Source organism: Leptosomus discolor, chromosome 24, assembly GCF_034619465.1.
Source record: "Leptosomus discolor isolate bLepDis1 chromosome 24, bLepDis1.hap2, whole genome shotgun sequence".
In the NCBI taxonomy this organism is placed as follows: Eukaryota; Metazoa; Chordata; class Aves; order Leptosomiformes; family Leptosomidae; genus Leptosomus; species Leptosomus discolor.
The window spans coordinates 7,057,242-7,077,971 of record NC_141414.1 but is presented as its reverse complement, the minus strand read 5'-3'; the positions used below and the strand labels follow the sequence as shown (position 1 = coordinate 7,077,971).

Here is a 20,730-nt window from a genome sequence, read left to right as displayed (position 1 = left end):
CTGAAGCCATTAGGAAACATCGCGACTCTGTATCATCATCATTAGCGTTTCTCGTTTTTAAACCCGCAGATTAGCATTCCTGATTTAACTAAGCTTTTAAATACTGGTTTGCAGACTGTCCACATCCAACGATGATCTGTGAATCTACAAAGAGACATTTTGCTCTCTTCCGCAGCTGCAGGAACAAGCAAATGAGTGACTGTCTCACATGTAAGTACAAACTAGGGAGGTGCGTGCCTGCGTAGACGTTTTACACACACACAAACTATGGGGGTTTTTACTTGATTTTTACTGAATTTCACTTCAGTCAAATGGCCATCTCTGGCTAGCTATGCCCTTACAACACATTGCACTTGAAAAAATTAAACCAAAACGGGATCTTTGTATCAAAACCATTCAGGTTTAAAATGTAAACACCAACTTTTTCCCTCACGTAGTTTTCAAGAAGTCGAAAGAGCAAGGCAGGCACACACAACTTTTGGTAACACCTAAAAACACACAAGCAAACCCTGTCACAGCCCCATTGGCAACACGTTGGATTGTGTTCTTGGGACCACAGAACATAAGCCATGTGTCACTGAGGAACATAGGGTAGTGCTAAAGATCCCCTTTTTGAGAAATGCTGTTAGTAGCTCACTGAGACACCCGCAAGTTGCCTGCATGGGGGGCTTTGTGTGCAGGAAACACACGGGTAAGTGGTGCCGAAATTTTGCAGAATGTTTCCAAATATCACCATTAACCTGGTTTTTCTTCCCTGTTTTCACTCCAGTAACATCAATGTCAGCACAGCTCTCCAGGCAGGTGGGGCTGGGCGACAGCACCGGCTGGCAAGTTTTTGACTTAGGGGTTTGGGGGGGGGTCTTTTTGTTAAGGTAAGACTGCAAGGTCCATAAGAGGGAGCTCAAACACAGCTCCGGCTGCAATCCCTCAAAACCAAGTGACTTTAACAATGTAGATTAAAAAAAAAACAACCGTGGAAAGCTGAGAACGTCTCCGAGATGAACAAGAACCACCTTTAAACCGCAGGTCACAAGCTACGCCCAAATTTTCTTTAAAAATCTTACATTCTCTAGCATTTGAGGAGTTCAGGACTACCTGTGTTATCCTACAGGTCACTATTTTGTTCGTTACAATGTTAAAGGCAGCGACAGCCCTGCAGGAGGAAATACCGGCAACGCAGCGAGCATCACTGCGCTGTGTTACAACGGGAACGGCGAGCAGGCCCCTCCTTAAAACACTGAAATCAGCGCGGGTCTAAAATTCCGTGCTTCACATAAAAAAAGGAAAGGAGCAGAACCACAAGCAAAATACAGGAGTCAATGTCACACAGGAAAAAAAAACAAAACAAAAACCCACAACTCTCCCTCTTCTCACCCACTTCGTTCCTATGGGACTTGCAGAAATCTCTGGATTATAAACACGAAGGTCCCACTCACAAGACAATTAAGCAGCTCCAAGTGCTTCTGCCGGCCACCCACCTCCACGACTCTCCGCAAGGTCTGCGTCCCCCAGAAAAGCTAAAACGTATTCTTGAACCTGCCCGCTGAAAGGCAGGACTCTGTGGCTCCCAAGAACAGGGGAACGCTTTTGAAACCAAAGCGATCTCATTTTCAAAGGAATTATTTTAATTTTTTTTTTCTCCAACTGAACGGTGAGTGCAACAGAACAAGGAGTTAATATCACGCTCTGTTTTGTCCCGGGCAAGAAAGATGTATCATAACTTAAAAATCTCAGAGGAACCAAACAGCATAAATAGGTGGAAGACGACCAAGTCAGAAAGCAAGCTCAGAACCAGCATGTGTACGCACCAGAAATGGTGGCACAGCAGTTCTCTGCCTCTGCTACCACCAGTAACTAACAAGAAAACAGCCAAGATGGTAAACATTGCAAAAAGACAATTACTAATAACGAAAAGGCAGCAGAAATTTTGGGCTGCTTCCACAAACTGAGTAACGCATTTTCAAACTGACAGCAAAGCGTCGGTTGCCAAATGAAAATGAGAGCAAACAGCAAAGTTGTGCTTAACCCCTTTTTGCTTTTATACTGCATTTTAAACGCAGCTGAAATCATGGAATTTATAAGAAAAAGTCTACAAAGGAGACATTTTACTCAGCTATTTGGTCAGTGTTTCCACCACTTCAGTACCCAGAATCCTCAGACAACTTATTCATTTTGTGTCCTTTTCTCAGTACCAGGTTCTTGAAAATAAGATGGGTTTCCACCTGCAAAACCTGGGTTAGGGACACCCAGATTCGGCAGAAACTCCATCAGGATTCTGACTTCTCTTGCGGAAGGCGAATGCTAAACCTGAGAGTGAATTGAAGGACAACCTGTAATTGCAGCCTTCAAGAACTCTCTCAAGAACACGCAGCTCTCGAGTGGCAGCCAAGGCCTGACCCCCAAAAGGCAAACCCCTGGGGTGCTCAGCTACGCAGGCGTGACAGCACTGCAAGACACAAGACGACTCCAGTGACTGCAAACATCTCTAAATTGTCCTCGCTCTGCTCTCAACGGACTCCACCAGTAACTCCAGCAGCATCCTCTACGAAACACCAACAAACCGTTCAGCACCAACAAAGCTTCGGCCTCGCACCTTCCCAGGCGGGAGCGGGCAGAAGCCACACGCCTCTCTTCCCCCTCTGACCAGCAGCAGCACCAATTCAAAACAAGTATTTACCCTATCCTGACACAGAGGAAGAAAAGGAAACGTTTTACTGCAAATCCAACTGTATGTTCTCTTGTTCCCATTCCTGCGAAGGTTCAGCCACAAACAAGACTGTGAATTTTCTTTAAACAGTTAAAAGAAAACCAAAAACGTTTGACACAAGCAGGTGAGACAAGCAGCACACAGAAAAGCTCTGACATCCCTACATCTAACCCAGAAAAGGCATCTGATGCTTGGAAAGCGCATTCGTTACGCCGTTAATTTCTGCTGACGGGCTTTGCAGAGACATCAGAAGCCAAGGAGGATTTGGAAGTGCGGCAGTTTGCACCTACAATAACTGAAGCATAACAGGAACAACGGTGGTGGCACCAAGTCCAGCAGCTCCCGCCGGGTCTGTGGGTGCCCATGGGTGCTCCGTGCCCACACGCACCCGCAGAGGGGAAACGCGGGCTTGACCTGCCGGCGGCGTGGGGCAGGAGCTGGCCCTGCCGCACCCGGAGGAGCAGGGGATGCTCCACAGGGCCCGGAGGGAAGCGCTCCTTAGGCAGGCGGGTGCAAGGCTGAGACCCCCACAGCCCTCATCTGGGTCTGTCCCGGGGTGAGGAGCCGGGACCCCTCACCTCAGCCCTGGGTCTGTCCCGGGGTGAGGAGCTGGGACGCCCCATCTCAGCCCTGGGTCTGTCCCGGGGTGAGGAGCCGGGACCCCCCCACCTCAGCCCTGGGCCTGTCCCTGGGCGAGGAGCCGGGACTCCCCCCTCAGACCCGTCCCAGCGGAGAGGGGTTCCCTCCCGCCCCAGTCCAGAGAAGCCCCCTCCCAGCCGGGGCCGCTCCGGCGGAGACGTGAGGGGGCTGCCGTGCGTCTACCCCGGGGCAGAGCCCCCTCCCACCCCCCCCGCAACGGGGCGGACCGGGAGCTCCCGGCCCCCCTCCCAGGCCCTGCCCCGGGGCCCCGCGGAGCGCACCTGCCCCCGCCGCACCGGCCTGTCCCGCCCGGTGGCAGGTGCCGCTCTCGAGAGGATGCTCCGGCCCGCAACGGGCCCCGGGCCCGGTGCCGGGGAAACGGGAGAAGGGGGGGGGGGGGGGGGGGGGGGGGGAACACCGAGGGGGGGCGGCGCGCGGCCCCCCGCCCCGCACCGAGGGCGCCGCCCGCCCCCGCCAGGGGGCGCTGCCCGCCGCCCCGCCCGCCGCGCGCCGCCGCTGCCCCCGGGCCGAGGGGCTCCGCGGGGGGCGCCGCCCCTCCTCCTCCTCCTCCTCCTCCTCCTCCCCCTCCTCCTCCTCCCCCCCTCCCCCGCCCGCCTCCGCCGGGGGGGCGCGCGCCGGGCGGCGGCGGGGGCGCGCGAGCGCGCGGGCGGGCGGCCGGGCGGGCGGCGGCGGCTCACCCGGTGGGCGCGGGTCAGGCTCAGGTCCTTCATGACCTCCTCGAAGGCCGCCGTCTCCTCCGCCTGCTTCTGGTTGTGCAGCGCGATCTTCTCGCTGAATTTCCGCGGGTTGTTCGAGGCCGCCATCTTCCCCCGTCCGCATCCCCCTCCCCGCGCCGGAGGGGGCGAAGCGCATGCGCCAGGCGGGCCTGCCGGGCGGGCGGGGGACTGCAAGGCGCCTGCGCGGCGGCGGAGCGGGGCGGGAGGGGGCGGTGAGGGGGTGGAGGGGCGCATGCGCGGAAGCGCCGCGGGAGGAGGTGGCCGGCGGCGCGCCTGCGCAGCAGAAGGGCTTCCCCCGTCGACGTGCGTGGGGAGGGGGCGCGCGGCGCGCTTGCGCGCTGGTGGCCGGGCGCTCTGAGGCGGCGGCGGGGCCGGTGTCGCTCCGCCGTTCCCCGCCCGCCATCCCCGGGGCTTTCCTTGTCCTCTCCCGGGGCGGGGGGCGGCCCGCTGAGGGGCCGAAGCAGCCTCTGCGCTGCCCCGGTCGCGACCAGGCGTCTTCGGGCAGACGCCGCGCGTCGCGGCTGAGGGCGCTTCCCGCCGAAACCCGGTGCCCGCCGCGGCGGGCCGAGCAGGCCTGGCCACGGAGCCAGGCGTCAGCGGGTGATGGCGGGCGGAAAAATGGGGGGGGGGGGGGGTGCGGGTGTGCCTTCGTGTGTCCCCAGTGGGTGCTCAAGTAGCAAACGCCTTGCCCTGAAGTGGGAGGTAAATTCCCAAATCATTAAACCAGGTGGTTCTTAAACAGCGAATTTAAAATCTCAATTTTACATTTTTTTTTTCCTGCCTAAAGTTGAGGGGTTACTTGGCTTGTTGCAGAGGGATTTCCCCCCCCCGCCTCTTCGGAAAAGGGAGCATTTCCTGAACAAACCAGTTGTCCCAGTACCTCACAGAGATGGGGCTGGGCCCTGCTGAGGCAGGAGGTGAAGGAAGACACGCAGCTCCTGTTCGTTCCGGGGAAAGAAAGGGAGAGGAAAACAAGCTACGAATTCATTAGCCAGTCTCTTTAAGATAAGCAACAGTTCCTGCTCTGCGATTGCTGCCTCTTCCTGCAAGATAAGAGACGTGAAGCTACAAGACAGGCGATACCCGTACAGCAGAAATCTAGTGAAAATCTAGTACTGAGATACCAAGTAAAGGCATTATTTCTGGGAAAGATTTAGGAGCTGGGAAAGTCTCCTGTTTTCCTGGACCGTTCAGGTGTACAGCGAAGCAGAAGATGCTACGCAGCTCTGCGCTGAACTCCGCAGAACAAACCGGTGCAGTCTTCCCACGCAAGCACATCCTCGCTGCCAAACTCCTGCGAGCACAGCCAGCCCCACCCTGCTCCCTCTCCCCTGGCGTCCTGCGTACGCAGGCTCCTTCCTGGTGAACCCCAACTCTACGTCAACACCACCAGAGACTTGTTTCCCCTCCCGGAGGTGTCAGGACCTTGGCCGATGCAGCCGGTGATGTGTGTGGGACGCAGCGTGTCTGTCACGGGGACGGGCTGACAGGCAGAGATGACCCTGCTGGGATGAGAGCGGGCAGATCTAGCGAGTACGGCCATGTCGAAACACAAGCTTGGGCTGCTAAACCATTCATTCCAGCTGTGTTAACATCAGATGGGTGCAAAGCACTGGGATAGGCAGGACACACGCGTTAGGCAGTAATAAATCCTGACAGTACTGTTTCCCCAACACCCACACGTTGCCCTTTACGCTTTCTTTTTTACACAGCAACAGAGATAAAGTGGTCCCTCTCCTTTCTCGGTGCATCACTCCGCGCCCGAACAGCGCTCACTCCTGTCACGGCTGAATATCAGATCAAAGAAATTAGGCTCTGCCCTCACTTCCACTACTGATCACCCCTGTGGCCGTGGTTCAGGCAGTTTGCCACTCGTTTCTAAGTATTTCCTGCCCACGTAAAAATAAGAGATTGCAATTACCCTCCGCTGCAAGGCTGTTAGAGGTGGATGGATGAAACCCCGTTCAACAACTGTCAGGATTAGCATTAGCCACAAACGTCACGTCCTACCCTAAATTCTAGTTGCCAACTTGCACTTAAAGTTCATAACACGGTGTGAGATACCATCGCAGAAAACAGAGCCGGGACTTAAAAAGATCAGCCAGGCCCTGGCAGGATCAGCCCTTCCTCTGTCATTCCTGACAGATGTTAGTCTAACCACTTCTTGCATTTTTCACCAAGAATAAACAACTGGCACGCACATTCGGTTAAATACCCTCTAGCTGTGTACATGAACAGCGTATGACCTGCAAAATTGGCCTGTCACGCTAAAAGCACATAAATCATAAAGATATAAGACGAAGATACCCATTATCCACATTGTTTTTGCTCGAGAAGCGAGACGATGATAAATACTTTGTTGAGTTATCCTGGATTTAATACCATAGGTGGTAATATCAACCATCTAGAGACCCAGCTGCCACTCTGCCTCTTCCACAGCACCAGAAGATTAAGTGCCTAAGATGAAACTTGATAAATTTTCCCCTCTTGGATCTCCCGAGATGGAAGAGGGTGAAATCTCCCCTCCGACGGCTGCTCCTGCTCGTGGTTCGCAGGGAAGGAACGCAGATGGCTGGGGAGGGGGGGGGGTTTACAACTTCCTCCCTTTAGAAGACTCCCTTTTCTTATTGTTTCAGCTTTATCAGATTGAATTCCGGTGTGCATCCTGGACCCTGCTTCTGTCCTTCAATTCTCCGATTTTAAAAGCATTTGCGTAACAAACATCTCTTCCACACAACATTTGCATTTGCCCGAGTCGCTTCTGGAATTTCTCACCCACTCAGCTCCACGTTTTGGGGTGTGGGTGGATCTGAATGGCTGCTAAGTGCATGACCCAGCAGACAATGTAAATCTTGACTGCATTAAGGCATTGGCAAGGAGACATTTTAGACGGGTGCCAGGTTTCCTTCTTCCTCCACCGAAGGAGATATGCCATGCGTTTGACAAAATGATGAGCTCATACCCTAAGTATTATTTATGTCTCCTGCCGTCTTCACCTTGAGCACATATGGGGCCATGTGAGAACAACTTGATCTCACTAGAAAGCTGCGATGGGATCCCCCGAGACAGCAGCTCGATCTCCCCCAGCCTTCCAGACGTGTTAGGAAAAAGTTTCTTGTAACTGAGAATCAGAGCTTTGCTCTGGAGCAAACAAAGAGTCACCAGAGGACCGGGCCGTGGTGTTCACATCTGCTTTTGTGGCAAACAGCTCCTTACTGAGCAACCTGCAGCTTCTTCGAGCAGATGCAGGCGAGAGCAAGCGGGTTGCAGGGAGGAGGCTGTGTTTACTTATCGCTTGGTCGTTATCCTCCAGCTCCTCTGGATCTGCTCTGGCAGAAGAGACCCAGCTACTTCCATATTCTCCCTTAGAGGCTTCAAAGGAAGGCGTGAGGCTTACACAAGAGCAGACAGCATGAGATTGTGCCATGATCGACAAAGAAGCTGACATTTTTTTTGCCTACAGACACAAAGATTTTGATCTCTCACACTTCCTACTTAATGTTCCTGTTGACGTTCCCATTATCCTCAGAGAAGAATGTCTGGTGCAGCGCACAGAGTCCCTCATTCCAGCGCTGTTTTGAACTGAGCTCCAAATTGTCGTTGCAGCGGGAAAACGTTCTCGGTTTCCCTTGGAATTTGTGACTATTTCTTTAATTTAAGATACCCTTGGTTCCAGAGGGCAGCTCTGGGTACCGCTCATCGGATCTGACGAGCAGCCCGAGCAAACCAACCCGCAGTCGCACAGAACGCTCGGCTCTGCTCTCCAAACCGACGCTCCCTTGTCGTCTTTCCAGTTTAGTTTCTCCACCATTCCCTGTCAATTCTAAAATGACAAAAAGCAAACACTGACTGCTACAAGATACTTTTCTCATTTCTACAGGTCTTATCTCCTGGTGCTCTGAAATGCTTTGGCAACCACACAGAGGATTCTGTTACGGTTATTTTTCCCAGAATCAAGGCTTGGCTTCGTGCCACACTGAAGCAAGAAGTATTCCCGTGATGCTAAGGTGATGTGGTGAGCCGGCAAACCGGCAGCCACTCCAGGTCTTTCCAAAGACAGCCCTTGGACGGGAGGCAGCGTTCTGTGCGGGCGCAGTCACGGTCAGGGCTACAGAGCGAGGCACCAGTAAGACTCGTGCACTTTATTGAAACAAACAGGAAACCGGGAAATACTTTTTTACCACTAAGAGATTAAACCATTGCCAATCAAGCTGGAGATCAGAGCAGCGCGTCAGAGAGCAAGATGTTTCCCTCCATAGCCTTTGGTCAAATCCACGTTCAGATCATTTGGTGATATTGTACCTATAAAGGAGCAGAAAATACTTCCTTTTTAAATTTCACGGTTCAGCTTCAGAGACGGGGGCTAAAAAGCTCACAAGTAACAGATTTAAAACCCCAAGTTTTTTTGCAGACGTTTCCTGAGCACTTGTGTCTAATAGAACAGCTATAGGGTAGGCAACAATCGGACCAGGCCTTGTCCTGCCCTCTCCGACTGTACTCGAGCAGAAATACACCACCATGAACCGCTGGCTTCCAGCATGGCTAGCAGGCTGCACAGGGCAACTACCTGCCTACTCCTCTGGTTCATGTCCCAGCGCAAAACCAACCTCTGCTATTTCCAGGCCTTAGGACAGATTTTTTACCCACAAGTTGAAGGCTCGATTTTCATGCTGAAGGAATTAAAAAAAGTAAATCTAAGGGCGAAGGAGAATTCAGCGTGGGGTTTTTGCAGGTACAGGCAATTTTGGCACGAAAACCTGAGTTAGCCCAACGTGCCACCCAAATTCAGGCACCTCCGAGTTTCAATCATTTTACTCTCAGTAAAGTAGGAGCATTACAGACATCTGGTTTCTCAGCAGGAGGCTAAGCAACCACTCGTTTTTGTGGCTTCTGGGACTGAGCTGTTCTCTTTGCCCTACGCACCCCAATTTCAGCCACACACCAAATGAACAAGGGGCCAACGCAGCACAGGTTAGGTCTCTGCAAGGGCTGCTTCCCCGGGACAGGAGCAGCGGCGTGCCCCGACAGCAAAGCATTTCTTCTGCGATGCAGTCGTGCATCAAACTGCTTTGTAGCCGCCAAGGAAAAGCGCCTCGTTTCTCCCTCCCTCTTCCTGCTACCGAAGCAAAACAAGCCGCATCGATAAACCTGCCGAATGGGACAATTCAACAGGGGAGAAACAAATTGTGTTTTTCAAGGACACCGGCAGATTTCCCTCGCCAAGTCTGCAGTGCGGAGCTGGTCGCTGGCTGTAGCCATTTTAAGGCTGCGATTCAGCAGAGCACATCAGTACACGGCAACTCCAAACACGTGGTTATGCCCTTTTCCAGCAAAATACCTCCGTGGGCATTTCACAGCAAACTCTACACTGGACTGAAATACCATCTCAAGTGCCCCGCAGGACGGGGTGCCTGGCGCTGCTCGCAAGCCTCTGGGCTCTGCCGATGAAGGATCTGTGCCTCCAGAAAAGTGCATTTCTAAGGAGTTCTTTTCAGGCCTCTTGGATAGCGGCAGCAATTCATTCACTCGAACTCTAATTGCTGTCCTGGAAAAGCCTCGGAAGGAATGTAACAACTTGTTTTTCACTGTGAAAATGGGAGGTTCTCCGCTGCAAGCTGTAAGCCTTCAGCTCCAAACCTGCCGAACATCTGGCCTGGGATCAAGGTTTGCTTTGATGGTCACGCATGGTACAACGGGTGGGCACATTTCTAGGTTCGTAACGCCCACAAAAGCAGGAAGGATAGGGTCCCTCTTCCTTCCTCCTCTCACCCCCCAGCGTAACCGCAGCAGCTGCAGCCCACAGGCAGCACCAGGCTTTCGGAGAGACGCCGATGCCACAAGGGAAAGCCCGAAGCACGGCGCAGCCCCCGAGAAAGCAGAGGAAGGCTGCGGCAAGTAGCCTGGGACAACTGCCCTAGCCAGGGCAAACTGGGCAAACACCCAGATGCTTGTGCGGGGAGAGCATCTCTGCTCATCAGAGGACTAAACCTGACCCCCTTCCATGGTGTATGCTCCGCTTTTCTTCCTAAGAAACAGCAAGTCCTCGCTTTCGGCATCAGGAAGCTTTCATCACGCGAGAACCCCGAAGCATGCGAAACCGAGGTCCAGACACGCTAACTGCACCGCAGGGCAAATTTCTCTCTTCCAAACCTCAGTGAAATTCATACATTCCTTCTAAATCCAGTTGTAAACCACTATCCTTAAGGCACTAATACTGAATGCAGGTATTGATACTGCCAAAGAGCAAATCTGCATCCGTAAGGAGGATCACATGTTTAAACGAGACCCCGGGCCACAGTGAGCACAAAAAAAGGAAGGATATATTTAAAGCTAGTAATTGCAAACTTTGTAGGGAGACACAGATTAGCAGCCTGATTACAAACATCAGATAACCATATGTAAACCACTTTTTCGTACATTTTTCAAAGCATTGTGACCGGAAGATAATACATCAAAAATATTAAACTTGGCTAAAAGGATAAATTCTGCTCCAGGTACTCCAGTGTTAATGTAGCGCAACTCCAGTGACTTCAAAGGAATTGCTCCAGATAGAAAGCAGTGTAGCCAGAAGCAGACTGGCTGGTAGCCTGCATAAACAAGCGAAAAAGATTTTCATTTTTTAAGAAGCCATACAAACTAGTTCTAGCTAATTACGTGACAGGGGGCTGGGTGTGAAATAGCAACTGCAAAGCCTCAGGGACAGAGCCAAGAACCTTTGATTTGCTCTCTGCAGCTTATAAAACCTTCCGAAAACTTTTGCTCTAACAGCTTTTCTACTTTCCATTGCAAACTGCACACACTACTCCGGTGCTGCCCCCCTGCAGGCCCCCACCATCGCTCTCTGCTGAATCTTGACCCTTTTTCTTACAACCTGAGGCTAATTTCGGGTTGCACAGCTAAACCAGCAGCTGTTTCCAAGCAGAAAGCATATTTCGCGTTCATCTTATGGAACATTCAGTGTCGGTGCAGCTGAAATTGTGCCTGCCCCACAAATAAATTCTAAAGCTTCTCCGTGAAACTCCCTGAAGTTGAAATATTAAACTGCAAAGTGCCAAACTTGAGTAACTGAAACTCAGTTATTAGTTTGGAATAAGAAACAAAACTTCTGGAGTCTGTGGGATGATACTGTGCCTACTCACCATTAAAATGCAGAGCAGAATCTAAGCTGTCTCCGTAAAAAAATAACTTGAAGGGAGAGATGTCTATATGATAGATACATGCTCCCAGGTGAAATTCAAGATAGCTGAGCCCCCTTAGGAAGGCAATGCTAGCCGGCTCTGCTCCCTCACTCGCCTGACATGCCAACACACCCAGCCTAGACTGTAAATTTATTCAGCCACATTAACTTTTCCTGGTCCTTAAGTCACAAGTGATGAAATCTCATTCATTTATGCAAGCAACTGGAAGATTTATTGTAAATAAAGTTCTGCACATTACACAACTGGCTAAAAATCATAATTAGAGTTGCACTGGGAAACATGTTTTATTTATTCTGACAGTAGTCTGGCTTCAATAATCCGAGCATGATAAACGTCCCTAAAGTTTGGAGAGTTTCAGCAACTAAAGACCTTATCGCAGCCATGGAAGTGGAAACGTCTGACTAGGTTTGATGTGGCTCACAAGAGGTCCGGAGCAGTTCTGTTACGCAGCATCGTTTTAAATCAGCACCAGGGTACTAAGAGCTAGTGGGAGTGCCTTCATTCACTGTAAATCAAAGAAATTAAATTTTCCACCGCTATTAAACTTCCAAGACCTCGGTACGAGAGCTGGGACACGTCTGCACGAATTAGCAAGGTTCTAGGGTAGGGAGACATGACAGTCGGATTGCCGAGCCGGCAGACCCTCTGGAAAAGGGTCAATGACACCATTAATAGGATGCAGACATTCCCAATCTCTAGCTATTCTGCACCCTGCCAAGAGTTCTAGTGCTTTCTTTCTTTACAGTTTTAAGTACAATTTCAGGCCCATAAAACATCAGAGAAGACAGAAGCTATTACGCTGGCCATGACGGCAGTCCCTAATGGGACATGCATACTCTGCAAATACCTAGAACTAATGACGTTGGGCTTTTACTGTTCCCCATCTGTTCAAGGGTATTTTAAAATGTACCAAATCAGGTTTACCCCTATAACGTTTATGGCTGCTCTGAGACTAATAAATGACTCCGAGCTCAATCAAACATTTATCTGGCTTTGCTCATTCTTGAAGAGGAGAGGAGCCCAGTCCACTTGCTCTTCACGTGGGGCATCCTGCAAAGCGTTTTCTCCAACCCAGCCGTGGAGCACGATCCCTTCGGTATCTACGTGAAGACCCTCAGGCCAGTTGTTGCGATACAGCAAAAGAATCAAACCTGTTTATTTTCAGAATAACGGACAGGTTATGCACAGAACAGCCCAGAGCCACAACCACATACTTCACGGGGGTAAAACAAACTTTATTATCAATCTGGATGATACGCACTTCCACAAACATTTTAGCCAGTCCCTGCTAAATTTAGAACCGCTAGAATATTTCTAGCTAACGTTATGAAAAATCGTTATTTATATTGCTACAAAAAGAACATTCCGGTTACAAAGAGAGGGGGTGCACAGCAGCGCTCTGTCGCAAGTCTCGGTGAAAGAAGCTGGAAACCTTTCCCAGCTCCCGCTCCGCAGCGCCAGGGAACGGGAACGCGGGTACCAGGCTGGTGTGCTGCACGGCCGGCAACAGCCCGTCTGTTTATTAAATACAGTCACTTATGGCTTTGTGTACCCTCCTATCTGCACTGCCACCGTTCCGACAGGAATGAATACAGAGGGTAAGTTTATTTTTGCAAGATTGACCTTAAAAGTGAGACCAAAGACGCTTTTTCATTTTTCCAAGGATTTCCCCCTCCCCCTCCTTTACCCACCCAACGCACACACGTACCTTAGAAGCTGGAAGTGAAAAATAAAGCACGGTTTCCTTATGAAGAGATGCCAACTATGGTGATCGCATGGGTTCTCCAGCCATCTGATGTGGTGCGGCTTATGAGCACTACAGCTGCACGTTCAGAAAAACTCAGTTATTAGAGAACACCCAAACCATCAATTGCTGCCATAGAAATCCTTTTGGTAGGAAAATTTAAATAAAATAGGGAAGAATACTTCAGTATTTTAGGAAGGCACTGATGAAGGAATGACATACTTTTAAGAGGATTAATCATATTCCGTAAATAGGAAAGCAAGTAACCTTCCATTTGTTACCAACCTCAGAAAGTACCCTTTTCATAAACATATGGAAGCAGTAAAAAAAAAAAAAAGAAAATCCATTATTTTGTAACTTTGAAGCTTGTATCGAATTACATTTCATCTTCTCAAAATTTGCTTGTTATCTGCCAAGGCTGTTCTGCAGCGCTTCTAGCTTCTATGCCAGACCAAATGAACAGAGAATGGAGTAAATTAACTGCCTAAGAGCTCGAAAGCGGAGCTTGCCCACTGACTCTAGCACACTATACAACAACAAGTACTTTTCATTAATTTATTATTGGCAAATCAGCAAATAGGTAGGAACAGATGAAACTACGCATCGTTTTATCTAAAATTTAGAATGCAGAGCTTAACTGAGAGAGCATGTGCCCCCACCGTATCGCACCCAAAGGTGCTTTGATTTCATTATTAGAGAAAAATATCCTTAAGTGAATCTGAGGTACGGAGTTCATGCTTTACACAGACCTGCTCAATGATTCATCAGCAAAACAGACATTATATATTGTCTCTAAGGGTTACAGCACAGTATTTATTTAACAGCAGAATGCAACAGTTTCTCTAAAAAGAAGACTGCGTCCATCAAACTCAAACTTACACAGATACAAAACAAAGCCCTTGAAACAGAATACCTGATAAAAGGAGAAACTTTCGATTCATTAATCGGTCAAATTAATTAGAAAAAATGGCTTGGAGGAAAGGGAAGTTCAGGAAGTAACAGTATTCTGTGCAGTAAACACAGATTTTACAAAAATGACAGTGTCATCTTAAAACGAATCTCTTCATTTGAAATACCCACTGGCAACAACAACAACAAAAAAACCCAATCCACTTAGATTTCTACCATATTACGATGCCAAGTACCTCATTTACAAGTCAAGGGAGAAAACCTTCAAGCTTATGAACCTTTACTGTACAAAAAGACTTGGGGTGAACACGTATCGGTGGAGCGATCGGAAAGACAAAGGCAGCGGGGTCCTAAACCAGAACCGCCGGCTGCTCTCTGCTTTAGCGGCTCAGCCCAGGCAAACAGTTCCAGAGCTCTTATTGCCAGTGAAGCCAAACAAATTTTTGGCAGTTACAAAAAAAAATCACGCCCGTTTATATGTAATCAAGCTATCAACATGGCTTTAGTGTCGCAAACTCTGGATGCCCCAATTAAGGGAGAATTTCTGGAGTAAAGTATCATGCTGCGACCTGGAGGGGTGAGGAAGCGATCTGGGACTGCAGTATAATCCAAGCAATGAAGAACCAACGGAGACCAGAGGTGTGCAGGGGTAAGTATTCCCCTTTTAGGAGGGAGGGAAAAAAAAAAAGTCACCTTTGGAAAGCAAGAATATGCTTTCATAACCCAAGCACCTGAGCTCTTCTAGCTCCCACTGTCCCTTTATTGCTTCTGGAGGTCAGTCTGTTATACAGGTTTTGGTTTTATTGTTTGCTAAAAAACAACAAAGTGACATACAATGATTTGTTGGAGCTATTAATAAAAATCACACCTGAACTCTTTTAAACTTACCACAGTACTTAGTTACTCCTGAGCTGTCAATGTTTGCAATGCGTAATGTTGTTAAAAAGATGAAAAGTCGGTGGTTCTGTGTGAAGATGCACCCCCCATCAAAAAAAAAGAAAAGAAAAAAAAGAGAAAAGCTTTTTCCAGCTGTAACATCTGTTAAGTCTAACTAGCTGACAAGTGCTTCTGATGAAACACGCTTGCCAGAACACTACATAAGAGGAGGAGGGACTTTATGGAGGAGGGAACACAAGCTATTTTTCTCCTTCCCTCACCCACAAAATGCACAATACCATTTGCAAACAACAAAGGAACAACACAGCATCCTGATAACATGCAACACGAGGCGATCTCACGGGCTGACGCCGTCGGGCACAGTTATCTCTGGGTCGTTACCTGCGGGAGGATAACAGGAGCACACGCTATCCCAGCGAAAGATTCTGGAAAATGGAGGTCCCTTTCCCATTCATCAGTTTCTGTGTTATACACCTGCACAATGCTGGTAACATTGTTCAGATGCCAATTGTACCCTCCTACGATATAAATCTTTTTTTCTAGTAAACAACAGCCAGCTTCCGACTGACCTGCACGCATAGGGCTCACCGTTGTCCATTGGTCTGTTTCAGGCACGTAATATTCCACAGCCAGAACATCAAAACAACGGTCAACATGGTCCATGCGGCCTCCCAGAGCGTAAATCCTATTATTTGCACTGACCATAGCATGCAGAACTCGGGGTTCGTTCATGGGGGTTTTAAACTCCCACTGATCCACGGCGGGGTCGTAACAGTGCAGGGCTTTTTTGTCTTCCACCGAGATGCCATACCCACCTGAGATGTACAACTTGTCTCCTACCGTGGCTCCGGCATGCCCCCACGTCCTGCGTTTCAGGGAGCACACGTAAGTCCACTCGTTATTTTTGGGGCAATACTTCTCTACGGAGGCCAAGCTCCCCGAGCGGTTCCTCCCACCGGTGGCGTACACCATGCCGTGGAGGACGTTGAGTTGGAACTGGATCCTGCTCTCCTGCATGGCCTGGATGCGCAGCCACTGGTTCAGGTGCGGATCGTAACGGTAGCAGATATCCACCGCTCCCTCGCCGCTCCGGTACTGCAGGTGCTGCCCTCCTACGATGTAGACAAAGTTGTCGAGCACGGCCACGCAGGAGTGGCTGCTGCCCACCTCCATTTCCGTCAGCTCCTTAAACTGGCGCCCGCTGGCATCCGGCAGGTAGTAGACTTTGCAGCTCACCGTGCGGTCGTTATCGGTGTAGGGCGTGCCGCCGAAGGTGATGAGGGACAGGACGTCCGAGCGGATGGTGGTCCGAGGGGACTGCATCTCATGCTGGCGAAAGGGCAGGATCTGGTAATTGAACGCTTCCAGCAAATACTGCCGGCACAAGACGTCTTCCACCATGATGTCCAAGGTCTGGACGCTGTCCACCAGCTCCGAGGACTTCATCAGCGGGAAGCGGATGTGGCAGAGGACCTGGCTGGCATTGGCGCGGCGGGTTGGGTCATACTGCAGCCAGCGGACGGCAGCACGGAAGAGGTCTATCTCACTGCAGCTTTTCAGCTTATTGCTCTGCAAGAAGAAAACAAGGCGCTCCAGCGGCAGGTGGAGGAAATCCTCTTCCTCGGAGATCTGGAGGAAATGCCTGAAAGTGAATGCATCCACTGATTCCTTCAAGGATGAGAGGCTAAAGGTGGTGGCCATCTGCCCGATATTGAGACACGTTTCTACGCTCATGGCAGACTTCAGAAATTCTTCGCAAAGCTCCACGACGGGCACCATCTGGAGGAAGACAGCAGCTCCCAGCACATCCTGAATACAGTCAAGATCAAGAGTCACCTCAGCGCTGTACGCAAAGTCTATTATGTGCTTCAGTCCTTTTGCAGATACACCTTTCAGTTCAATCACATCTTGGCTGGCTTCTCTCATCCCGCCTGTGAACATTGCCCTGGAGGTCAAAAACACAAACAAAAATTTTCCTCCCTTTAAATACACGTATAATGATGCATCACTTCAGAATTATTTTTTTGCTTTAAACATACTGATTCTCTTAGGGAGGATGGGGAAGGGGGAGAATAAATCAAGGCTAAATCTCTGAAAGCCAGGAGAAATTAGAGTATGCAATTACTGACGTAAAGCTTGCATAAACAGTCCAGAGAGAAGTAATCTTCAGCTATCAGAAAGTTAAGGCTTTCAATCCTACTGACAGCATAAATAAGAGTGGACCACAGGACGAAGCTTCAAGAAGTAGGTAGAGCTACCAGAGCCGGCAGTGTAGCGCGCTGGACACCAACGAATCCACGACACTCAACAATCAAAGGCTACAACGGGGTCTGCACCAGCCAAGATTGGTAACCATGCCCTAGAGGGCTTAAGAACGCAGGACTTGTGAGCACAAAGTAAGAATACCCTTTGGAAGACACCCGTGTTCAGGAGGTCAGCGACCCTCTGAGCTTGCCTGCAGCACTGCCTTTAGGCCAAGATTTCAGCTAGCCCATTGTATCGTAGGCGAGCTGTGAAATGACTTAGATATTGCAGACACAACACATTTAGTGAACAGCTTTGGTAATCGCAACAGAACCTCCCCTCCAAGATGCATTCCCAACGCCTTAAGAAAACAGGAGTTGCAGCCACTTCAGAAAATGTCTGTCATGTTGCAGTACGACGGCAGGGGGCTAACAGGCAATTAAAACAAAAAAAAAAAGAAAAAGAAAAAAGATTTTGTTACAGCACAGCTGCAAGCACATCAGTTGACCAGGCCACGCAGAGATTAGGCCCTCGATCACCTCCTTGGGAGGCTTCTAAATTCCACAGGAAGCACAGACCGCGCCAAGGACTGCGCACAGACATCTCGTAAACCGCTCTTCTAGAGCGGCGCTGCATTTCCCAGCTACAGGGCCTGTGGGCGTGATGGGGACATAACTGCACATTTGGTTTTTTTTATACGTTTACATTAAATTTCAGCAGGTTTTGTTATATATGGGGAGCTCGGGGGCAAAGGTTTGCGCTCTGGGTAGCACTCAACAAGCAGTAGCAGAGCAGTTCTGGGGAAGCCGAAGTCAAAACAGGTTGCTGGAAGAACTGTGACGTGGAGATTCACCATTCACTGCCATTGTACGCACACCGCGGCGAGGCTACGGACTGTCACACAAAAGACCTTCGGAACGGCCGGCAGCGGCCTGCACGTTTTGGGCTGGTTTTTCCACCATCGATAACCAACTCTTTTGCATCGGAAAGGTAAATTCACTGTGAAGGCCTGGTGTCATTACAGCTGCCTTAGGAAGCTGCAGGGACTCCAAGGTGCAAGTTACTCAGAAAAAATGCTGAACAGACCCTGCTCTTCTGCATCCGCACAGGAATAAAGGAATATCTTGGGAACACTGTCAAAAGACAGGAGTTCCGAGTTTCCTGTCCAAACCAGGCTAGAAAACCTGCTGCCGTCCAGCATAAACCCAAGAAATCCTAAATGACCTAAATAAGGAAATACCTGCATATGAAATCAGCTTTCTGTAACCGAGTGACCAGGAATACTGTTTGCAATTATTTGTCCATATAGCAGATGAGAGCATTCTGCTAAAATCCCCTCGCATATCCCATGTCGCAGAACAGCACGCTGCCCTGATCCCTCGCCCCAGAGGATATGCAGGCACACGTGTACTCGTGCATTAGCTGTACAGAGCTGAACGTGCATAAGGACGGAAAAGCATTATTGTTGCCATGATGAAAACAAATCATCAAATAGAATGCAATTCCTTTAAAAAGTGTTACGGTTCTAAAATGCTGATTATATAAATGCCTCAATTTCACTCCTTTTCCTCCCCCCTTCTGCATAAAAACAAGAGTATTTTCAAAAGCTAGATTATTCTGCCATTGTTCCCCAGGACAACCTTCCTTAGCACCACAGAAGTTATAACAAGAAACCTACTCAGCAATTATGTTTCGACAGTGAAAACACACTAGCAGTGGCACTGCATACAGCATTTATGAATACAAATAGTGCTATTAGCATTTGGTGGGAGATCAGCTCCATCATTAATTGCATGCCTGTTAGGGAGAGTGATAAGCTTGGAAGGTTTATGTTACCAAAGGGAGTGAGAAGGGAACAGCCTAGAAAATACGTGTGTACATAAGACAGACATCGCCAGAGCAGCTGAAGAAACGGGCAAAGGGATACAAGAGATACGCCAAGGGACACTGAAATCCCTTGCTCTCGGTTACCTGTTCAGCAAACCAGTCTGCTCGGGTCAGGAAGGAACCTACACATCAAGGGATTGCAAATCCCCCCTCTCCAAACGTCCCTTCTCCACCCCTACCTGCAGCCTAGAACACCCCGGAGGAGTTCTGCTTTGTTTTGAACCTTCCCTATACCCATTGCCTCCAGCACGCACCTCACTTGACACTGCTCCTGGTGCTGCCAGTAGCCCCAACTCAAAAGAGAAGTCATCCCAAGTCAGACAACCATTACAAAGGAGTTCAACAGAGGCAAGATGGACGAACACAGATTTTCGCTTAAGACTGAATTTCCTGCTCCACAGTCGGCTCGCTCCGCATTCACCTGGCTGAGAAAACTCATCTCCACGCTTCAGTTTTCTACCCACACAGGATGGGACAATTCTCCCCCCCCCATCTCCCCGGGGGTCTGGGGAATGCACACCCAAAATGCTTCATACTCTTCAGCCTGGGAACAGTAAGCACTGCAGACAGATCAGTGGTATTTACAGATAACACCAGCCCTATTTCCAACCGGCGCCACCAGCCACAACCCTTCAATGGGATGACTCATTTCAGAGCCCTCGCTGCCACTTCCCAATCGGCCCGAGGAGCTCCAGGGCAAAAAGCCTGTCTCCTTGAGCAGGCAGAGCACCTACCAACGCTGCCGAGGTGGGTTCAAGACCTTGGCTTGAACTTGAGTCTTGGCCCAGCGGCTGTAGTCAAAACAAACCTCATCTGCGTGCAGAGGGATTGACTCCGAGCCTCTACGTGCCCGCAGGTAATCCCACCGAATCCTTCCGTGGGGCAAACGGTACCTCCAAAAGGTTGTGCGTGGGTGTGATTTTGGGGTGCGGTGGGAAGGTTGGGGTGGGGGAGGATGGGGAAACAGAAAACCAATGGGAAAGGTAAAAATGCCTGCTTCCCTATCGGATTCTCACCTGAAATAGTCACTGCAGGCAGCCAAGACAACTTTATGAACCTGAAACACTTCATTATTTATAGTGAGGATGACATCAAGCAGCTGAGCCTGAGCTCGGAGCGAGGCCAGTCCCTGCAGTAGAGTGGTGCTGTGGCCAGGAGCAGAGAACGTGCATTTCAGGGTGCTGTTCTTGTCAGCCATGCTAAAAACAGAACAAGAGAGACAGGCTGGTTTTAAATTAAAACAATATGTGGTATACCTACAAAGCATGCTGGGGAAGATACTGTAACACGAAGCAGTTTGAACGCAAATTCCCAGCTCAACAGCCACACGGAACATCATGACATCAGTACCTCAGTTGTATTCCCTTCTCCCAACACAAAAGAGACTTCCAAATTTTGAAATTATACTTTTGCATTACTGACAACCCGTCACGCTGCAGCACACATGGGCTTCAGAGACCATCCAAACATCAGCTAGCAGGGCCAAAATCTCCAACAAACAGTGGTGTCCCCACACTACAACTACCCCAGAGTCCACCCTGACCTTGACTTCAACCACGAGCCTGAATCACAGTTGCTTATTCTTCTCACCACCTATCCTGACTGCAGCTGTTAGATACTCCACACCGTCCAAGGACAGCCCTGCTAGCCCTATTTGATCCTTTCCTTGTGCCTGACCCTCATGAGAAGAGCAAAAGCAAAATACGACACAGCACTGGCTGCTCTAAATAACATCAACTGTTTGAACTGCACTGTAAACAGTCCCCT

General features: G+C 49.7%; 2 protein-coding genes across 5 annotated transcripts in view; both read right to left on the bottom strand.

Annotated features, from left to right (window-relative positions):
• The window catches only part of CRTC1 (CREB regulated transcription coactivator 1), a 42,262-nt gene extending 38,053 nt beyond the window's left edge, over positions 1-4,209 (bottom strand). For 3 of the 4 annotated variants that reach the window (XM_086477341.1, XM_086477342.1, XM_086477343.1), the window contains exon 1: positions 4,045-4,170. In XM_086477341.1, the coding sequence (XP_086333467.1) occupies positions 4,045-4,170 (126 nt within the window). Of the gene's footprint in view, positions 1-4,044 lie in introns of all 4 variants that reach the window. The other variant, XM_086477344.1, reaches the window with a different exon arrangement.
• Positions 4,210-15,195: 10,986 nt separating this feature from the next.
• KLHL26 (kelch like family member 26) lies at positions 15,196-20,161 on the bottom strand. Its single transcript, XM_009949600.2, has 2 exons — positions 19,980-20,161; positions 15,196-16,777 (listed from the first exon to the last, which is right to left on the bottom strand). Exons 1-2 carry the CDS (start codon positions 20,159-20,161, stop codon positions 15,196-15,198), a joined length of 1,764 nt encoding a protein of 587 aa, XP_009947902.2.
• Positions 20,162-20,730: the final 569 nt, after the last annotated feature.